Consider the following 19,657-nt stretch of genomic DNA (forward strand, 5'->3'; position numbering starts at 1 on the left):
ATCAGAACAGCGCCCACTTTCCACACCCAGCAGAGCAGCACCCACTTTCCACACCCAAACAGCACCCACTTTCCACACCCATCAGAACAGCACCCACTTTCCACACCCATCAGACAGCACCCACTTACCACACCCATCAAACAGCACCCACTTTCCACACCCATCAAACAGCACGCACTTTCCACACCCATCAGAACAGCACCCACTTTCCACACCCATCAAACAGCACCCACTTTCCACACCCATCAGAACAGCACCCACTTTCCACACCCATCAGAACAGCACCCACTTTCCACACCTATCAGAACAGCACCCACTTTCCACACCCATCAAACAGCACCCACTTTCCACACCCATCAAACAGCACTCACTTTCCACACCCATCAAACAGCACTCACATTCCACACCCATCAAACAGCACCCACTTTCCACACCCATCAGAACAGCACCCACTTTCCACACCCATCAGAACAGCACCCACTTTCCACACCTATCAGAACAGCACCCACTTTCCACACCCATCAGAACAGCACCCACTTTCCACACCCATCAGAACAGCACCCACGTTCCACACCCATCAGAACAGCCCCCACTTTCCACACCCATCAGAACAGCACCCACATTCCACACCCATCAGAACAGCACCCGCTTTCCACACCCATCAGAACAGCACCCACTTTCCACACCCATCAAACAGCACTCACTTTCCACACCCATCAGAACAGCACCCACTTTCCACATCCATCAGAACAGCACCTACATTCCACACCCACCAAACAGCACCCACTTTCCACACCCATCAGAACAGCACGCACTTTCCACACCCATCAGAACAGCACCCACTTTCCACACCCAGCAGAGCAGCACCCACTTTCCACACCCAAACAGCACCCACTTTCCACACCCATCAGAACAGCACCCACTTTCCACACCCATCAGACAGCACCCACTTACCACACCCATCAAACAGCACCCACTTTCCACACCCATCAAACAGCACGCACTTTCCACACCCATCAGAACAGCACCCACTTTCCACACCCATCAGAACAGCACCCACTTTCCACACCCATCAGAACAGCACCCACTTTCCACACCCATCAGAACAGCGCCCACTTTCTACACCCATCAGAACAGCACCCACTTTCCACACCCATCAGAACAGCACCCACTTTCCAGACCCATCAGAACAGCACCCACTTTCCACACCCAACAGAATAGCACCCACTTTCCACACCCATCAGAACAGCACCCACTTTCCACACCCATCAGAACAGCACCCACTTTCTACACCCATCAGAACAGCACCCACTTTCCACACCCATCAGAACAGCACCCACTTTCCACACCCATCAGAACAGCACCCACTTTCCACACCCATCAAACAGCACTCACTTTCCACACCCAACAGAATAGCACCCACTTTCCACACCCATCAGAACAGCACCCACTTTCCACACCCATCAAACAGCACCCACTTTCCACACCCATCAAACAGCACCCACTTTCCACACCCATCAGACAGCACCCACTTTCCACACCCATCAAACAGCACCCACATTCCACACCCATCAAACAGCACTCACTTTCCACACCCATCAAACAGCACTCACTTTCCACACCCAACAGAATAGCACCCACTTTCCACACCCATCAGAACAGCACCCACTTTCCACACCCATCAGAACAGCACTCACTTTCCACACCCAACAGAATAGCACCCACTTTCCACACCCATCAGAACAGCACCCACTTTCCACACCCATCAGAACAGCACCCACTTTCCAGACCCATCAGAACAGCACCCACTTTCCACACCCAACAGAATAGCACCCACTTTCCACACCCATCAGAACAGCACCCACTTTCCACACCCATCAGAACAGCACCCACTTTCTACACCCATCAGAACAGCACCCACTTTCCACACCCATCAGAACAGCACCCACTTTCCACACCCATCAGAACAGCACCCACTTTCCACACCCATCAAACAGCACTCACTTTCCACACCCAACAGAATAGCACCCACTTTCCACACCCATCAGAACAGCACCCACTTTCCACACCCATCAAACAGCACCCACTTTCCACACCCATCAAACAGCACCCACTTTCCACACCCATCAGACAGCACCCACTTTCCACACCCATCAAACAGCACCCACATTCCACACCCATCAAACAGCACTCACTTTCCACACCCATCAAACAGCACTCACTTTCCACACCCAACAGAATAGCACCCACTTTCCACACCCATCAGAACAGCACCCACTTTCCACACCCATCAGAACAGCACTCACTTTCCACACCCAACAGAATAGCACCCACTTTCCACACCCATCAGAACAGCACCCACTTTCCACACCCATCAAACAGCACTCACTTTCCACACCCATCAAACAGCACCCACTTTCCACACCCATCAGAACAGCACCCACTTTCCACACCCATCAAACAGCATCCACTTTCCACACCCATCAAACAGCACTCACTTTCCACACCCATCAAACAGCACCCACTTTCCACACCCATCAGAACAGCACCCACTTTCCACACCCATCAGAACAGCACCCACTTTCCACACCCATCAAACAGCATCCACTTTCCACACCCATCAAACAGCACCCACTTTCCCACACCCATCAAACAGCACTCACTTTCCACACCCATCAAACAGCACCCACTTTCCACATCCATCAGAACAGCACACACTTTCCACACCCATCAGAACAGCACCCACTTTCCACACCCATCAGAACAGCACCCACTTTCCACACCCATCAAACAGCATCCACTTTCCACACCCATCAAACAGCACCCACTTTCCCACACCCATCAAACAGCACTCACTTTCCACACCCATCAAACAGCACCCACTTTCCACATCCATCAGAACAGCACACACTTTCCACACCCATCAGAACAGCACCCACTTTCCACACCCATCAAACAGCATCCACTTTCCACACCCATCAAACAGCACTCACTTTCCACACCCATCAAACAGCACCCACTTTCCACATCCATCAGAACAGCACACACTTTCCACACCCATCAGAACAGCACCTACTTTCCACACCCATCAAACAGCACCCACTTTCCACACCCATCAGAACAGCACACACTTTCCACACCCATCACACCACCACACAACCATGCATGAAACTAGAACCCTGTTAACTGTACCATAACTATGTGTGCATCAAGTTAACTGCCTCACACAGATCTTTGCAACATACTCTTCTTGTTAATAGATCAATCAACCAATCAAGGTCTATTAACGTTTGACACGATGAGTTATGTATTAATCTAACACACTGAATCACAGGAAGGAACAAATCAGATATTTCCCAGTGATTAATAATTAACTGATCATCCATTCAATAATATTGCACCTTGCTTTTCAATAAATAGCCTCAGATGGATTTATGTGGGGTGGCAGCATGGCACAGTGGTTAGCATTGCCAGCTCACAGCACCAGGGACCCAGGCATAATTCTGGCCTTGGGTGACTGTGTGGAGTTTACACACTCTCTTGTTTCTGTGTAGGTTTACTCCGGGTGCTCCAGCTTCCTCCCCCAGACCAAAGATGTGCAGGCTAGGTAGATTGACCATGCTAAATTGCCCCTTAATGTCCAAAGATGTGCAGGCTAGATGGATTGACCATGCTAAATTGCCCCTTAATGTCCAAAGATGTGCAGGCTAGGTGGATTGACCATGCTAAATTGCCCCTTAATGTCCAAATATCTGTCGGTTAGGTGGGGTTACAGGGATAGAGTGGTGGTGTGGGCCTCAGTAGGGTTCTATTTTGGAGGGTGGGTGCAGACGTAATGGGCCGAATGGCCTCCTTCTGGACTGTAGAGATTCTATGGATACTGTGAGGTTAATTTTTATGTCTACAAATACGCTGTTCAATATGCATGCCAGTATCCCTGAAACATATTTACAATGAAAACTGGCAACTTCATTCAAAATAATACTTTCATTCAACACAGAAGACATTCATTGCGATACCATTATCTTTTTTTAAAATATATTTTTATTGAAGTATTTGCAAATTTTTATAATAATAACAAAAACAAACACATTAACATGGTAAAATAAACATTTCCCCACCCGACCCAATCTTCACATCCCACAACCATCTAACACCTATCCACCCGCACCCCCCCTGCCCTTTTGAAATACATCTTCTGCTGACATTTTATTGTTCCCCGAGAAAATCGACGAACGGCTGCCACCTTCGGGAGAACCCCAACATAGACCCTCTTAAGGCAAACTTTATCTTCTCAAGACAGAAACCCAGCCATGTCACTAACCCAGGTCCGACACTCAGGGGGCTTCGAGTCCCTCCACATTAAAAGGATCCGTCTCCGGACTACTAGGGAGGCAAAGGCCAGGACATCGGCCTCTTCCACTCCCTGAATTTCCGGATCTTCTGACACTCCAAAGATCGCTACCTCTGGACTCGGCACCACCCGTGTTTCTAGCACCGTGGACATTGCCTTCGCAAACCCCTGCCAAAACCCTCTAAGCTTCGGGCATGCCCAGAACATGTGGACATGGTTTGCTGGGCATCCCGCGCACCTCACACACCTATCTTCTACCCCGAAAAACTTGCTCATCCTCGCCGCCGTCATATGTGCCCGGTGGACAACCTTAAATTGTATTAGGCTAAGCCTGGGACATGAAGAGGAGGAATTGACCCTGCTTAAGGCATCCGCCCATAGACCTGCCTCTAACTCCCCACCTAACTCGTCCTCCCACTTGCCCTTAAGCTCCTCCACCAGGGTTTTCTCCGCCTCCAACAGCTCCTGGTAGATATCCAACACTTTCCCCTCCCCCACTCAGGTATTACCCTATCCTGTATCCCCCGTGGCGGCAGCAGCGGAAAGGCCGGCAGCTGCTTTCTCAGGAAGTCTCGCACTTGCAAATATCTGAACCCATTCCCTGACGGCAGTTTAAATTTATCCCCCAGCGCCTTCAAGCTGGGAAAGCTCCCGTCTATAAATAGATCCCCCATCCTTCTAATTCCTGCCCTCTGCCAGCTCTGGAACCCGCCGTCCAGCCTGCCCGGAACAAACCTATGGTTGTTGCAAATCGGGGTCCAGACCGAGGCACCCTCCACCTTCTTATGCCTCCTCCATTGCCCCCAGATCCTCAAAGCCGGCACTACCACCGGACTTGTGGAGTACCGGGCCGGCGAGAACGGCAGAGGTGCCGTAACCAATGCACCCAGACTGGTGCCTTTACATGACGCTGCCTCCAGCCATTACCCACTTCCGAATTATGGAGATGTTAACCTCCCAGTAGTAGTTGCAGAAGTTCAGCAGCGCCAACCCACCCTCCCCCCCGACTGCGTTCCAACCACATTCTCTTCACCCGCGGGGTTTTATTCGCCCATACTAAGCCTGAGATGATCTTATTCACCTGCGTGAATCTGGGGAGGACCGTCATTTTCACGGTCTGTACCCTCCCCGCCAATGACAGCGGGAGCATGTCCCATCTCTTGAAGTCCCCTTCCATTTGCTCCACCAACCGGGATAGATTAAGCTTATGCAGTGCCTTCCATTTCCGAGTCACCTGGATTCCCAGATAGCGAAAGCTCTTCCAGTCTCTCCTCCTGCCCTCCAGCCTGGATCACGAACATTTACTCTTCCCCATGTTCAATTTATACCCCGAAAAACTGCCAAATTCCCCCAAGATCCGCATGACCTCTCCCATCCCCTCCAGCGGGTTCGAAATGTACAAGAGCAAATCGTCCACATAGAGCGAGACCCGATGCTCACACCTCCCCCCCCCCCGAACCAGCCCCTGCCAGTTCCTCGAAGCTCTTAGCGCCATGGCCAGTGGCTCTATAGCTAGAGCAAACAATAACGGGAGAGGGGGCACACTTGCCTCGTCCCTCGATGTAATTTAAAATACCCCGACCCCAGCCGGTTTGTACGTACACTCGCTACAGGCGCCTGGTAAAGCAACCGCACCCAGCCAATAAAGCCCTCTCCAAACCCAAATCTTCCCAGCACCTCCCACAGGTGCTCCCACTCCACCCGATCAAAGGCCTTCTCCGCGTCCATCGCTACCACCACCTCCGCCTCTCCTCTCTCTACGGGCATCATAATAACATTTAGAAGCCACCGCACATTAGCCTTGAGCTGCCTGCCCTTAACGAATCCCGTCTGGTCTTCCCCAATCACCCCCGGAACACAGTCTTCTATCCTAGTGGCCAATATTTTCGCCAACAACTTGGCATTTACATTCAAAAGCGAGATTGGCCTATATGACCCACACTGCTCAGGATCCTTCTCCCGTTTAAGAATAAGTGAAATCGAGGCCTGTGACATTGTCGGGGGGAGGATTCCCTTCTCTCTAGCCTCGTTAAACGTCCTAACCAGCAGTGGGCTCAATATCTCTGAGAACTTCTAATAAAATTCCACCGGGTAGCCGTCCGGCCCCGGAGCTTTGCCCGACTGCATACCCTCCAGCCCCTTAATAACTTCCTCCATCTCAATTGGGACCCCCAGCCCCTCCACCAGATCCGCTTTCACCCTCGGGAACTCCAACCAATCCAAAAATTGCTTCATCTCCTCCACACCAGCCGGGGGTTCCGACTCATATCGTCTACAGTTAAATTCTTCAAAAACTTTGTTCACCCCCCCTGGGTCCAAGACCATGTTCCCGTCCCTATTCTTTACTCTATCAATCTCCCTGGCCGCCTCTCTCTTCCTAAGCTGCTGCGCCAACATCCTACTCACCTTTTCCCCGTACTCATAAACTGCCCCTTTTACCTTCCTCAACTGTTCCACTGCTTTCCCTGTGGTCAACAACTCAAACTCCGCCTGCAACTTCCGCCGCTCCCTCAGGAGCCCCGCATCCGGGGACTCCGCGTGTCTCCTGTCCACCCGGAGTATCTCCTCTACTAACCTCTCCCTCTCCCCCCCTTCCCCCTTTTCCCTGTGGGACCGAATCAAAATTAGCTCCCCTCTAACAACCGCCTTCAGAGCTTCCCACACCGTCGCCGCAGAAACCTCTCCCGTGTCACTGGTTTCCAGATAGTTCTGAATGGACTTATTCACCCGCCCGCAGACCGCTTCATCCGCTAACAACCCCAGATCCAGTCTCCATAACGGACGTTGCCCTCGCTCCTCGCCAACCCGCACGTCCACCCAATGTGGGGCATGATCCGAGACTGCAATTGCCGAGTATTCCGTCCCCACCACCCTCGGTATTAGCGCCCTGCTTAGAACAAAAAAGTTAATACGAGAGTAAATCTTATGAACGTGGGGAAAAAAAACTCCTTCGCCCTCGGCCATATAAACCTCCATGGGTCTTTACCCCCCTTTGTGCCATAAAGCCCTTCAATTCCTTTGCCACAGCCGGCCTCCTCCCTGACCTCGATAATGACCGATCCAATTCCGGATCAATGACCGTGTTAAAGTCCCCCCCCCCCCCCCCCCCCAACACCCGCCTCATAAACTCTACGTCGCCCCAATTCGGAGCATACATGTTCACGAGCACCACTCGCACACCCTCCAGCCTTCCACTCACCATTATGTACTTACCCCCCTTATCTGACACGATTCTCCCCGCCTCGAATGCCACTCGCTTACTAATCAAAATTGCTACCCCTCCTAGTCTTTGAGTCCAGCCCTGAGTGGAACACCTGGCTAACCCAACCCTTCCTCACTCTCATCTGATCTATGACCTTTAGATGTGTCTCCTGTACTATAGCCACGTCTGCCTTCAGTTCCCTCAGATGCACGAACACGCAAGCCCTTTTGACCAGCCCTTTCAGTCCTCTCACGTTCCACGTAATCAGCCTGGACGGGGGGCTTCCACCACCCCACCCCCCTCCCCTCCTCCCCCCCCCACTGACTATCCATCACCCTTTTTATGCCATCCCGGGCCCGTGCCATCCTCTTCCCCGGACACCCCCATGAGCAGCAGCCGCTCCAGATCTCCCATTCATTCCCCGACAATAGTTCCTCCCGTCAGCAAAGCAGTCTTCCCCCCTTTTCCCCCCACCCCACAGCACCAGAAACCTCATCCCCCAGGCCAAGCACCAGTTTAACACCTGCTCACCCCCCCACTGCACTTCCGAGAGTCAGCTGTACCATGCTGACCCCGCTAACCCCCGCCCCGGCGCCAAACAGTCTGTCTCCCTATTGTTCGAACCCCCCCCACCCACCCACCCACCCCCACATGAATAAACCGGTTAACAGCATCACATTCCCCAGTGAGTAAACAGCAGCAACAACAAACAAACAAAAAGATGCAATTTGCAGGCACCATTGAAGAAATAGTCCCTTAAGGCAAGATTCAGTCTCCCAAAGAAAAGCTCTAATTTAAAGACCCCCCCCCACATCAAGTCGCTACAAGGAAAGCACCCTACAACCATCACCGCCGCCCACAGTTTCCCCCAGAACATGGAATCTCTTTTGTTTCTGGAAAAAAAAAACAATAGTGTTACGAGCCACCGTTACAAAACCCCTATCCACAACTTAAATGTCCTCTAAATCATCTCGAGCTTCTTTTCTTTAATGAATGCCCATACATCGTCCGGTGTCTCAAAATAAAAGTCTCGTTCCTTGTGCGTAACCCACAGCCTCGCTGGGTACAGCATCCCGAACTTCACCCCCTTCTTAAAGAGGGTCGCCTTTGCCCGATTGAACCCAGCCTGTCTCTTGGCCAGCTCCACTCCCAGGTACTGATAAATACGCAACTCACAGTTTTCTCATTTGCTGCTCCATTCTTTCTTGGCCCACCGCAGGACAAGTTCCTTGTCTGTAAACCGGTGAAAACATACCACCATGGTCCTCGGCGGGTCGTTCGCCCTGGGCTTCCTTGCGAGGGCTCTATGTCCTCTATCCACCTCCAGGGGCCGAGGGAACGTGCCAGCCCCCATCAACTTCTCCAGCATGTGCGTCACATATGCCCTCGCATCCGAACCTTCACAGCCTTCAGGGAGGCCAACGATTCTAAGGTTCTGCCTCCTGGACCTATTCTCCAGGTCCTCCAGCTTCCCCTGCATCCTCTTCTGGCGGTCGTCCAGCACCTCAACCTTGTTCTCCAGCACGGTTATATAGTCCTCCTTGTCGGATAGCTTTTGTTCGATCTCCCGTATCGCTTTCCCCTGGGTCTCCTGATTCAAGACTACTTGACCGTTCGAAGTCTTGATCGGGTCCTTTTTCAGCTTGGCGACGCAATCCTCAGAAAACTTCACCAGCTGCCCCGTCGACCACTGAGCCGCCTCTCCTCGGCCCTTGCCCTCCGCCATGCTGTCCCGCGGTACCAGCTCCGCTTGCTTCTCACTACCAGGACTGAGTCGTTTCACACGGCCACTTCTGGTCCAATTCTCTGTACACCAGAGAGGGAATCCTCCTTACTGTAACACAGTTCGCCGATTTATCCAAAAAAATCCAAGAAAAATCAGGGGCAAAAGGTCCGAAAGTCCATTACAGGCGGGAGCTATCGAATGTGCGACCTACTCCTCCCTGGCTGCCACCGGAAGTCCTCCCATACCATTGTCTTAATTGGCATCTATTTGTACCAGGTTAAAAATCTCCATAAACTATTCTATGAATACGTGCTGACTTAGAAGACACATCCTGCATCCAGAAATGTACATGTTCATATTCCTCAGCTTGTTTTCCTGGAACAGACACAATAACCAGAGAGCCACAAGACTTAATATACCCAGCCAAGCACCCAAATTTAAGAGGAGGTTGTCATGGAGAGGTGAGAGTACAACTATGATAAAAATGTTACCCTCCCCTGCTGCCTAAACATCAGTCACGCAGATTCGTGAACAGATCTGCCCTGCCCTGCCCTGGGTTTAAAGATAGGCATGTATTGAAAGCACCCCACCTCCCCAACCCCCTCTTGGAATGAGATGTTCCAAGGGAAATGCACCAGTGACACAAGTGATCCCAAAACAGAATTTTAACCCCTGGATATAACCATTGGACAGGGAGCATCTCACACACAGTTCATTTGCATTTAGTTAGCACATTTCATGTTGTTAAAAAAAACAAGGCAATTTACAGGAACATAAATCTGACAGATGCCAAATAACAAACAGGAAAAGCATATACATAACATACCACCCTCCCCCATATACAAGTCCCTCTGCACCATCCTAGCAAGTCAAACAGGTTTAACAATCAATCGAAGCAGATATCTCCTCTGTTCTCATCATACTAATTGTACATTATATTCTATATTTAAACATTCCCTCCTCTGTGAAGCATGCAAAAGCTTTCAACTGCACGTTTCTCTTTGTGTGTGCTAAACCTCACCCTTGATGTATTGCTGCAGGCCAAACTCCTCCTCGTTTCGCTTGTGAGTGACTCAGTCCGTTCGGCAGCCGAGAAAATGCCTGTCTTTACCTGTGTGTATATAATTCTTGAGTCAGACAGCCATCCAGATGAAGTTGCCATAAACACTTTGGACAGACCTCAAGAGACCCAAGCACTGCATCACCCTTATTATATTGCTAGTGTAAGCAGGGCACCTCATTCTATTGCCCGAGAGAAAGTTGCGTAACCCCTCGTCCTAAACACCAGAGTCATTAATCTGCCTCCTATAGGCACACAAACTTAAAGTGAATGTATTAAGGAAAGTCAAAGCCGTTCTTGTATCAGACAGGCGTCTGGCTAGAGACGTACAGTAAATAGAAGATGAGAGTTAAAAAAACACTAGTCAACAAATCTCGAAGTCTGGAAGACAAGTACAGCTTCCTGTTGAGTAGGCAAATTGCATTGACCCACATCAACATGTTTAAGCCACTTCCAAACAAGCTGCTGAGGAATCCATACAGGTTTTTTTCTTCTTTTATAATTCAGGGGATGTGGGCATCACTGGCAAGGCCAGCATTTGTTGCCCATCCAGAACTGACTTGCCACGCCATTTCTGAGGACAGTTAAGAGTCAACATGATGGCCAAACAGTTAAGGGCGCCAGATTTCTTTCCCCAGGGGGCAGTAATGAATCGGGTGGGTTTTTACAGCAATCAACAATCGTTTCATGGTCAACATTACTGAGACTGGCTTCTTAATTCCAGATCATTAATTGAACTTAAATGTCACCAGTTGCGGTGGTGGGATTTGAACCCTGATCACCCAGGACATTAGCCTCTGAATTACTAGCCCAGTGGTAGTACCGCAACACCACACAATGAAACTGATGTAAGACCGAAGAACGTGGTTTGGAAAAGTAAGTAAAACTATTGACGCCAGCATTCTGCAGGTCCCTTGCTGCAATTTTAATGGAAGGTGGTTGGAGAACGAGGCACAATAGCACAAGTTAGTTTTTTACCATTTCGCTGGAGGTTCCTGTGGAGAAACCATCCCCCCAGCAGAATTCCCAGTTGTTAAAGCGTACCAGCAGAGAGCACTCATACACATCCACGACCTTGTGCCAACAAACCAGGCCCCACATTCGGGCACTGGCTTGCAATGTTGTCTGGAGACAAATAGGTATAATCTCTGCCCCCACTCCCGCAACGAGGCAGGCAGGCCCATCAATCATTTACATGGACGGATTGGTTTAGATACCAGATTATCAGACCTACCTTGAGTCCAAACTTTTCATCAGCAGAAATGCCACCATGTCCTGAAACAGATGCCACTCACTTTCCCGAGGAGAGTTACAGTGGTCATCAGACAACATGATGAGTTTCCACCATCATGAAGTGAACAGTAGATATCAAGAGTGCTTCCAACAAGGGGCCCAGTAATTAGTTCAACTCATTGTTCAATCTATCAGTTTGTTCCTCCAACCTTCATACCACGACATGATATGAACCAGCCATCAGCACAGGTTACATATGCATCGACAGTTCAATACAGGAGAACCCAGGAGAATTACAAGATAGTGGGATTAATGCTCCACTATTTTTCCATGATACAAATGACTGTCATCAATGTCATATTAATCACTGGGAACATAATGATTAGAATCATAGGCCAGAATTTTACGTTCCCCCAAATTGCCCTCACCACCACACACCAGGGCAGGTTCTGAGGCAGGGGGGAAATGTGAAATTGCATGGATGGGATTCCCATCCACCCTGACCTCACATCACTTTCACACTGGGACAGGCAGGGATTTAGATGGGAAGCCTGCCCTTGCCCCAGTTGAGGTCACTTCATAGAATCATAGAATCCCAACAGTGCAGAAGGAGGCCATTTGGCCCATCGAGTCTGCACCAACATTTTGAAAGGACACCCAACCTAGACCAACTCCCCCACCCTATCCTCGGAACCTCAACTAACCTGCACATCCCTGGACACTAAGGGGCAATTTATATCATGACCAATCCACCAACCAGCACATCTTTTGACTGTGGGAGGAAACCAGAATACCCAGAGGAAACCTACGCAGACACAGGGAGAAAGTGCAAACTCCACACAGTCACCCAAGGCCGGAATTGAACCCAGTTGCCTGGTGGAGTGAGTCAGCAATGCCGACCACTGTGACACTATGCCGCCCAAGGGGAACTTCAGGGAAATTCCCCATCCAACCTCAGTTTTTAGGCTGAAGGGCAGATCACAGCTCAGTGGGGGGGGATGTGAAAATAAAGTTGGATCTCGAGCGAGAAAATGAGTGGGTGCCTCCATCAAAGGCCCCCTTCTGACTTGCTGCATCCTCCCCTTAAAGCCCAGTGGCTTCCTCTCCCCCCTCAGGCCCATCCCAGAGAGCCCAATCACCCCCCTGGCAACCCTCCAGGCCTTTCCTACCCACTCTGCCCTGGGACCACTGCCATTTACCTTGTCCTCCGGTTCCAAGGGCTTGTCAGGCAGCTCCTTGCAGTGCCCTTTCCAGCCACTGCAGCACTGTTGTAGGAGAGCTGATTAGCCAGAAGCTCTCCAAGGTGGGACTTCCGTCTGGATGAGGGACGGAAGTCCCGTCTTATGCCAATCAATGTTCCTTAGAGTGTAATACAGCAATGGAGCTGCTGGAGTTGGCAGAGATGTGTTCACCGGCCTCTGCCATCTGGAAATTCAGATCATAGAATCTTACCAGGTTTAAGTCCAACAGGTTTGTTTCGAATCACTAGCTTTTGGAGCACTGCTCCTTCCTCAGGCAAACCTAGTGATTCGAAACAAATTTGTTGGATAGAACCTTACAGCACAGGAAGCCATTTTACCCATTTTGTTGTACTGCCTGTTTGGAAAGAGCAATCCAATGAGTCCCATTCCCCTGCTCTTTCCCCATGCAATTTCTTTCCTTTTCAATTATATATCCAATCCCCTGTTTAAATTACTACCAAATCTACTTCTGTCATCATTTCAGGCAGTGCATTGCAGACCATAACAACTGCTAAATAAAAAAATAACACTCCTCATTCCCCTTTTGGTTCTTTTACGAATTATTTTAAATCTATGTTCTCTGATTACCAACCTTCCTGCCAATAAAAATGGTTTGCCCCCTCTTGATTTCTATTCAATCTCACCTTAACCAGTTCTGCTCGGAGGAGAATAGTCCCAGTTTCTCCAGTTTCTGCATATCACAGAAGACCCTCATCCCTGGCATTCCAGTAAATCTCCTTCATAGTCCTTCACATCCTTCCTAACTTGTCTTCTTTCACATCCATCACCCAGTGGTCTTTCATCTCTTTCCATAGCTAGCTATTCCTGGGGCAGGTTGCTAGCCTGTCGCCAGAGGCTTATAACTCAAGGGGCACCACTTCACATCAAGCCTGGCTGACCAGGAGTCTTTCCCACTCTTACCACCAGCCATTGGCATGTTGGAAGGATTTTTGCAGGCTGACCCTCAATCTGTTTGACCGCGTTTGAAAGCACCTCCCTTGGCCATCAATTCCTGGGTTGCGACCCGAACCCGGAACTTCTGGCTTAGAGGCAAGGATGCCACCCACTGTGCCACAAGACCTCCCCTTCCTAATGTGTGGTGTCTAGAATTGGCCACATTATCCCAACTGAGACCTAGCCCGACATGTATAAAACTTCAGCATAAGTTCCTTATTAATATAATGTCAGGTCTGCCACAAAGAACACAGAAGAACAATAATCCAACTGTGACTGGAATAGAAGTATTATACAGCTGTTATATTATATATTGTTAGGGCGCAAGTTAATGGAAATGGGCGCTAAGTGTGGTAGCGAGTGGGAACTGCCGCAAGCTCCCCGACGCTCAGCCCGGCGAGGCCGTCACTGTGATCAAACGTTAATTGGACCACTTAACGAGGCCCCATGGGCTTCACGCCGCAAATTATGGTCCCGCCAGCTGATTCGCCAGGACGGCACCCGCTATCTCCCCACTAACAACAGAGAGCAGCATTTAAGCCGATCCTTTGGGCAAACCTCACGCAGCTCGCAGCCATGTCACCGAGGAGACCAGTCACACAATTTGGGGATGCCAACCTGGCCAGATTGTTGGACGTGGTCGAGATCAGACAGGACGCCCTGTTCCCCTGATGGGCTCGGAGGTTCAGCCACAGGGCAGCCAGTGCCGCCTGGGAGGAAGTGACAGCAGCCATCAGCTCAAGGAGCATCGCCAGGAGGACTGGCACCCAGTGCCATAAGAAGATCAATGACAACCACCAAGCTGCACGGGTGGGTTGGCAGCAGCACCCTGGCACCGCCCCCACGAGCATGTGCTGGCACCGCCCCTGCCCAGCACCGTACCATGCCCCAGCCCACGCATGTTCAGCAATGCCACGCACAATGCCCCCGATACTCAACATTCCCCCCACACCCCATCCACCCCATATGCCCCAACTCCCCCTTCAACCCCATGATGAACGACGCATGCAGCTCACAAAGCCCCTTCTGTGTCCTCACAGGAGAAGAAGACCCACAACAGATGGGAGAGGGCCCAGACGAGCGGCGGGGCACTGGACATCAGAGTCCTCACCGCTTATGAGGAACAGGACCTGAAGGGCTCAGGGAGGGCTGACGACAGAACTGTCACCGAGGTAGAGATTAGCGTACGGTGCAGAGGTGAGGATCCATCGGGCCCCACCCAAATGACTTGTCACTGTGAGCTGTTAATGCCATATAGAATGAACATTCCTCCCACTGACCACATGACCATTCTTCCGCAGGATCTCCACTGAATGGTGCCGAGACAATGGTGCAGGGATGACTGAGAGGGCAGGGGACAAGGGAGGGAGGATGCAATGAGGGATTAGCGAAGGGGTTAGGGGTTGGGAGGGGTGGGGAAGATGGGATGGTACCATCAGGGACCAGTTGGGGACACATATGTAGAGCATTAAAAACATTGCACTCGAGAAATATGACGCCTCTGCCACTTATTTCTGCAATGCGGGCCACCCACCAATCCCCTGCCCCAGCCCAGTCCCCCCAGGCATGGAGGTCCTGGATGTGTCCAACCCCCACCACCCCCCAACGAGGCACACCGCGTGCAGGTACTGGGTGTGAGCAAGCACTCAGCAGACAGGCAGGAATCAGACTATGGCATAGATTGAGGAGCACCAGTGCTCAGCTTTCTGCGGGTTATCATCAACCCCCTGCCCTTGACAGTGACCCGCTGACGGTGCTGACACAGTCCCACTGATGTGACACATACTCTGGGAGAGTGGAACAGGATAGCTGGGGGGGGGGGGGGGGGGGAAGGGAATGGGGAGGGGGAAGGGCGGTGGATGGGGGGAGGGGGGGGTGAAACGATGAATTAGGCCACATCCTGTGTGAAGCGGGCGAGAATGACGGCCTCCCTGACCCTTCGTGCCTGCCGACCCTCGGCACTGCAGCTTCCATCCTCCGTCTGGTCCTGCGGGTGCAGCCTGGGCTCGTCCTCCAGCCCCTCCTGGTCCGGCGCTTTCTCGCCCTCTTCCCCCTCGGTGGCCACATATTCTTCCCCTCCACCTCCAGCATTGCTGCTGTGCCAGGTTGTGGAGGGCACAGGAGATCACCACAAAGCAGATGACCCTCTGGGAGGTGTACTGCAGGACACCACCAGAGCGGTCGAGGTACCGGAACCGCATTTCGAGGAGTCTGATGCACTGCTCAATGCCAGGCTGGGCGGCCTCATTGACCTTAGGGTATTAGGGCTCCGCATTGGTCACTAGGCTCCGCACCTGCATCATTAGCCAGGTCCTCAGCGGAGGACGTAGATGTCCGACTGCCCCAGGATGTAGCTGTCGTGCACTCTCCCTGGGGAGCGTGCACACACATGGATGACCGTCATGTGGTGATCGCACACAAGCTGGACGTTCAGGGAGTGGAACCCCTTCCTGTAGATGTAGACGGCCTGGTGAGCGCAAGGCAACATGCGCGCCATCTATTACTCCGTGGAGCAGGGGCATCCCGCCAATGGCGGAGAAACCTGCAGCCTAGGCATCTTGTTGGGCCTGGTCCAGGTCAAAGTTCGTACTGTTCGCTGCCCGGGCAAACAGAGCATCCGTGACCTCACAGATACATTGTGAGCTGTAACTGTTGAGATGCCACACAAGTCCACGCTCGAGCTCTGGAATGATCCTGAGGCATAGAAGTTCAGAGCTGCAGTGATCTTGACGGCCACCGGGAGCGGGTATCCTCCTCCATGTTGTGCCAGGTCCCCTTGTTGAGGCGGAGCCTCCTACGGCACACACTGTCCGTCATCTGTTCGAAAGACCAGTGACGACTGTACACCTTGTGTTGTAGCCAGCCTCGCCCCCGCCCTCTGTGTCCCTCCATGGCCTGATGGGTAGCCAGGTCCTCAGGGTGTAAGGCAGGGGCCTGCACATGCACCATCACCTCGGGCCTCTGTCGATGCTGCTGCCGCCATCGTCTCCAGCGTCTGGACACCAGGGGCTGGATTCTCCGCCCCGCCGCACCAGATTTCTGGTTCAGCATGCCGTCGGGAAGCTCCATTTCGTTGCCTGGTCAATGGGGTTTCCAATTGTGGGGCAGCCCCACGCCGTCGGGAAACCCCTGAGCTGCCAGCAAAATGGAGCATTCTGATGGCAGAGAATCCAGCCCATGGCCTGCCAACAGCACTGCGAGGGCAGCCTCGGCAGAGTCCAAGGTATTATCCATTCCGTGTAATATCTGTAAGGATTTGGAGAGGTTGTGAGACTGACAATCAGTGCTGTCTTCTGCCCCGGGACCCTCCATTCCCCCATGGCTCTCCCCCCACCCCCTACATCCCCTGCCATCCAACACATCCAGCCCACACACCCCTGGCCACAGCGGGGTCCCCTGGCCCCACACCCTGTACTCCAGACACCTGCACGTAACATTACCTGTACCGGATGCAGGTCCCCTCACTGGTGCCCACACCCACACTCTGGTCACGCAAATGTCCCCGGTGCTGAGCCCAGCCCTGCGTGTTCGGATGTTGGCTGTCGTGTCCGCGGTGTTGCTTCCTACAGTGTCCTGGCATCAGAGTCTGATTGGGATGTTTGGCAATAATTCCCACATGCCACATGGCACACATGCCCATGGGAATCCACTTGGGAGGTGTCAAGTGCTCACGTAACTACGACTGCACATTCCCTATTAGCAATAGCCTTCAGCTGTGTGGTCAGAGGCCTGCACGGTCAGTGGTAGTTATGGGTAGTTGGTGGGACACACAGGCAGGGGCTGGGGTTGCCCCCGTAATGGGCATACGTGAACCAGGGGATGGCATGGCTGACCTGTGCGCGCTGAGACACAAACCCAACCCCTCAAGCTCAACGGCCACCCCCCACTAAGACCGAGGCTGGCCCCCAGGGAGCTCCCCCATCCCCCCAAGCACCGGGGCAGAAGCCCCAGTGCCCCCAGACTGATTGCCTGGAAGGGAAGATGGCTGCCTGCCTCCTCAGGTCCGCAGGGCAGCCATTCCACCATCTTCAAGTTTTTAAAAAGGTATACTAATGGTGCCCACATGGCCATTTGTTGGGGAGGCGGTTAGATCATGGGAGGCCGTTAGATAGGGGTCACTCCCATTAATTGTTTGGAGATGGGCCATACGTGGTGATTATTGGCTTCTCGCCATGCTACAACAGGATCTTGACTTTGCCAACGAGAGCGGGCCAGTTAGATCGCAAACCGATTGGCGCCTGGCACGGTTTTCTCCCGCGATCTAATAGCCGCATCGCACTCACGCTCAAGTAGACAGAGGAAACATCGGGTGTCGCTTTATGCCGATGACCTGTTGCTGTATGGTTCAGATCCGCTGGAGAGTATGGGAAAGATTATGGGCCTGCTGGGGAGGTTTGAAGGTTTCTCAGGGTACAAACTGAATGTAGGGAAAAGCGAGGTTTTGCCAGTGAATGAGCTGGGAAAGCGGGCAAACTTAGGGGGGTTGCTATTTACAGTACCAAGGGATAGGTTTAGGTACTTGGGGATTCAAGTAGCGAGGGAACGGACGGGGCTCCATAAGTGGAAATTAACAGAGCTGATGGAGGAAGCCAGGGAGGATCTTAAGAGGTGGGATACACTGCAGTTGACGTTGACGGGTGTAGCCACCTGAGTTGGCCAAGTCCCGATTTAAAATGGCGAACGGCAAAGGCTGAAGGGAAATTCAGCCAACAGAGGCAGAAACCAGCAGGTGCAGGTTTGCTGTGTATTTAACTCTGCAAAAGCCCAGACAACATCGATACCAGCGACCATCAGCATAATAATGTAGCAGCCATCTACATACTAATGAGCAATCCCCGGGAACAATAGCAACATTTGGGACAAACAAAACTAAGCCAGACTCCCCGGCGCCAGCAGGAGCCAACACAAAGGAGGTTAACGAACACCTCAAGACCGCCCATCGATCAGGGAACCGCTCCAGTATTGGAGAAATCGAACCAAGCGATTGGAACAAAGTCCAATCACCTAGAACCAGGTACAGGGTCCGCCCCGAAAGGCGGGAAGCCCCTGGGGACTATAAAGTTAAGCCCTCAAGTTCAAATCGGCCCATCTTCTTCTTGATCGGGTCACCCAGCAACGCGAACCAACATTGACCGTGACCGGTCCAACGGCCGCCGAGAGATCGTAAGTCTTAAGTCAACGCTCGCTACGAGATAGGCGCTCCTAGCTATCAATCCGTACCAATTTCGAATCCCGCAGACTCAGAACCTGAATGAAAGGCCATTTGTTCCCCTGACCTGGTGGGCCAGTCCGAAGTTAAGTACAGGCCTGTTAGTCATAGAAGTAGCTTAGACGTAGCATTTGTGCATGAGTAGTGATTACTGTGTATAATAAATGTGCTTTGATTTAAATCTTACTAATCGGTGCATTGGATTATTGATCATTACTTGAACTTGAACCTCATGGCGGTATCATAAAGATACCTGGCGACTCGAGAGCAAAGGTTATAAAATAGAGCCAAGTGAACCAACCACAAGTTAGCAACACGGGGAGGGTCCAAATGGTGAAAATGAATATTCTGCCGAGGTTCTTGTTTATTATTCAGGCTCTCTCGATCTTTATACCAAAGGCTTTTTTCGGAAAGTGGACACGATCATTTCAGACTTTGTATGGGCGGGGAATGTGCCACGGGTGTGGAGGACCCTGATACAGAGGCAGAGGCAGCAGGGGCGGTTGGTGCTGCCGAACTTGCTTCATTATTATTGGGCGACGAATGTGGATAAGGTGCGGCGGTGGTGAAAAGGAGAAGGGGTAGAGTGGGTTAGGATGGAGAAGAAATCTTGAAAGGGGTCTAGTTTGAGGGCTATGATAATGGCAGTGTTCCCAATGGATCCAAGTAGGTATTCAG

The 19,657-nt window shown here is 51.7% G+C and overlaps 1 protein-coding gene across 2 annotated transcripts in view; it reads right to left on the reverse strand.

Annotated features, from left to right (window-relative positions):
* septin5a (septin 5a) overlaps nt 1-19,657 on the reverse strand; it is a 235,542-nt gene that overhangs the window by 167,184 nt on the left and 48,701 nt on the right. The window contains exon 2 of one of the 2 annotated variants that reach the window (XM_072498118.1): nt 10,304-10,393. The exons of the other annotated variant lie outside the window; for it this stretch is intronic. Coding sequence (XP_072354219.1) covers nt 10,304-10,393 — 90 coding nt within the window. The remainder of the gene's footprint in view (nt 1-10,303; nt 10,394-19,657) is intronic. 2 annotated transcript variants of the gene reach the window in all.

Source organism: Scyliorhinus torazame, chromosome 1, assembly GCF_047496885.1.
Source record: "Scyliorhinus torazame isolate Kashiwa2021f chromosome 1, sScyTor2.1, whole genome shotgun sequence".
Taxonomy (NCBI): domain Eukaryota; kingdom Metazoa; phylum Chordata; class Chondrichthyes; order Carcharhiniformes; family Scyliorhinidae; genus Scyliorhinus; species Scyliorhinus torazame.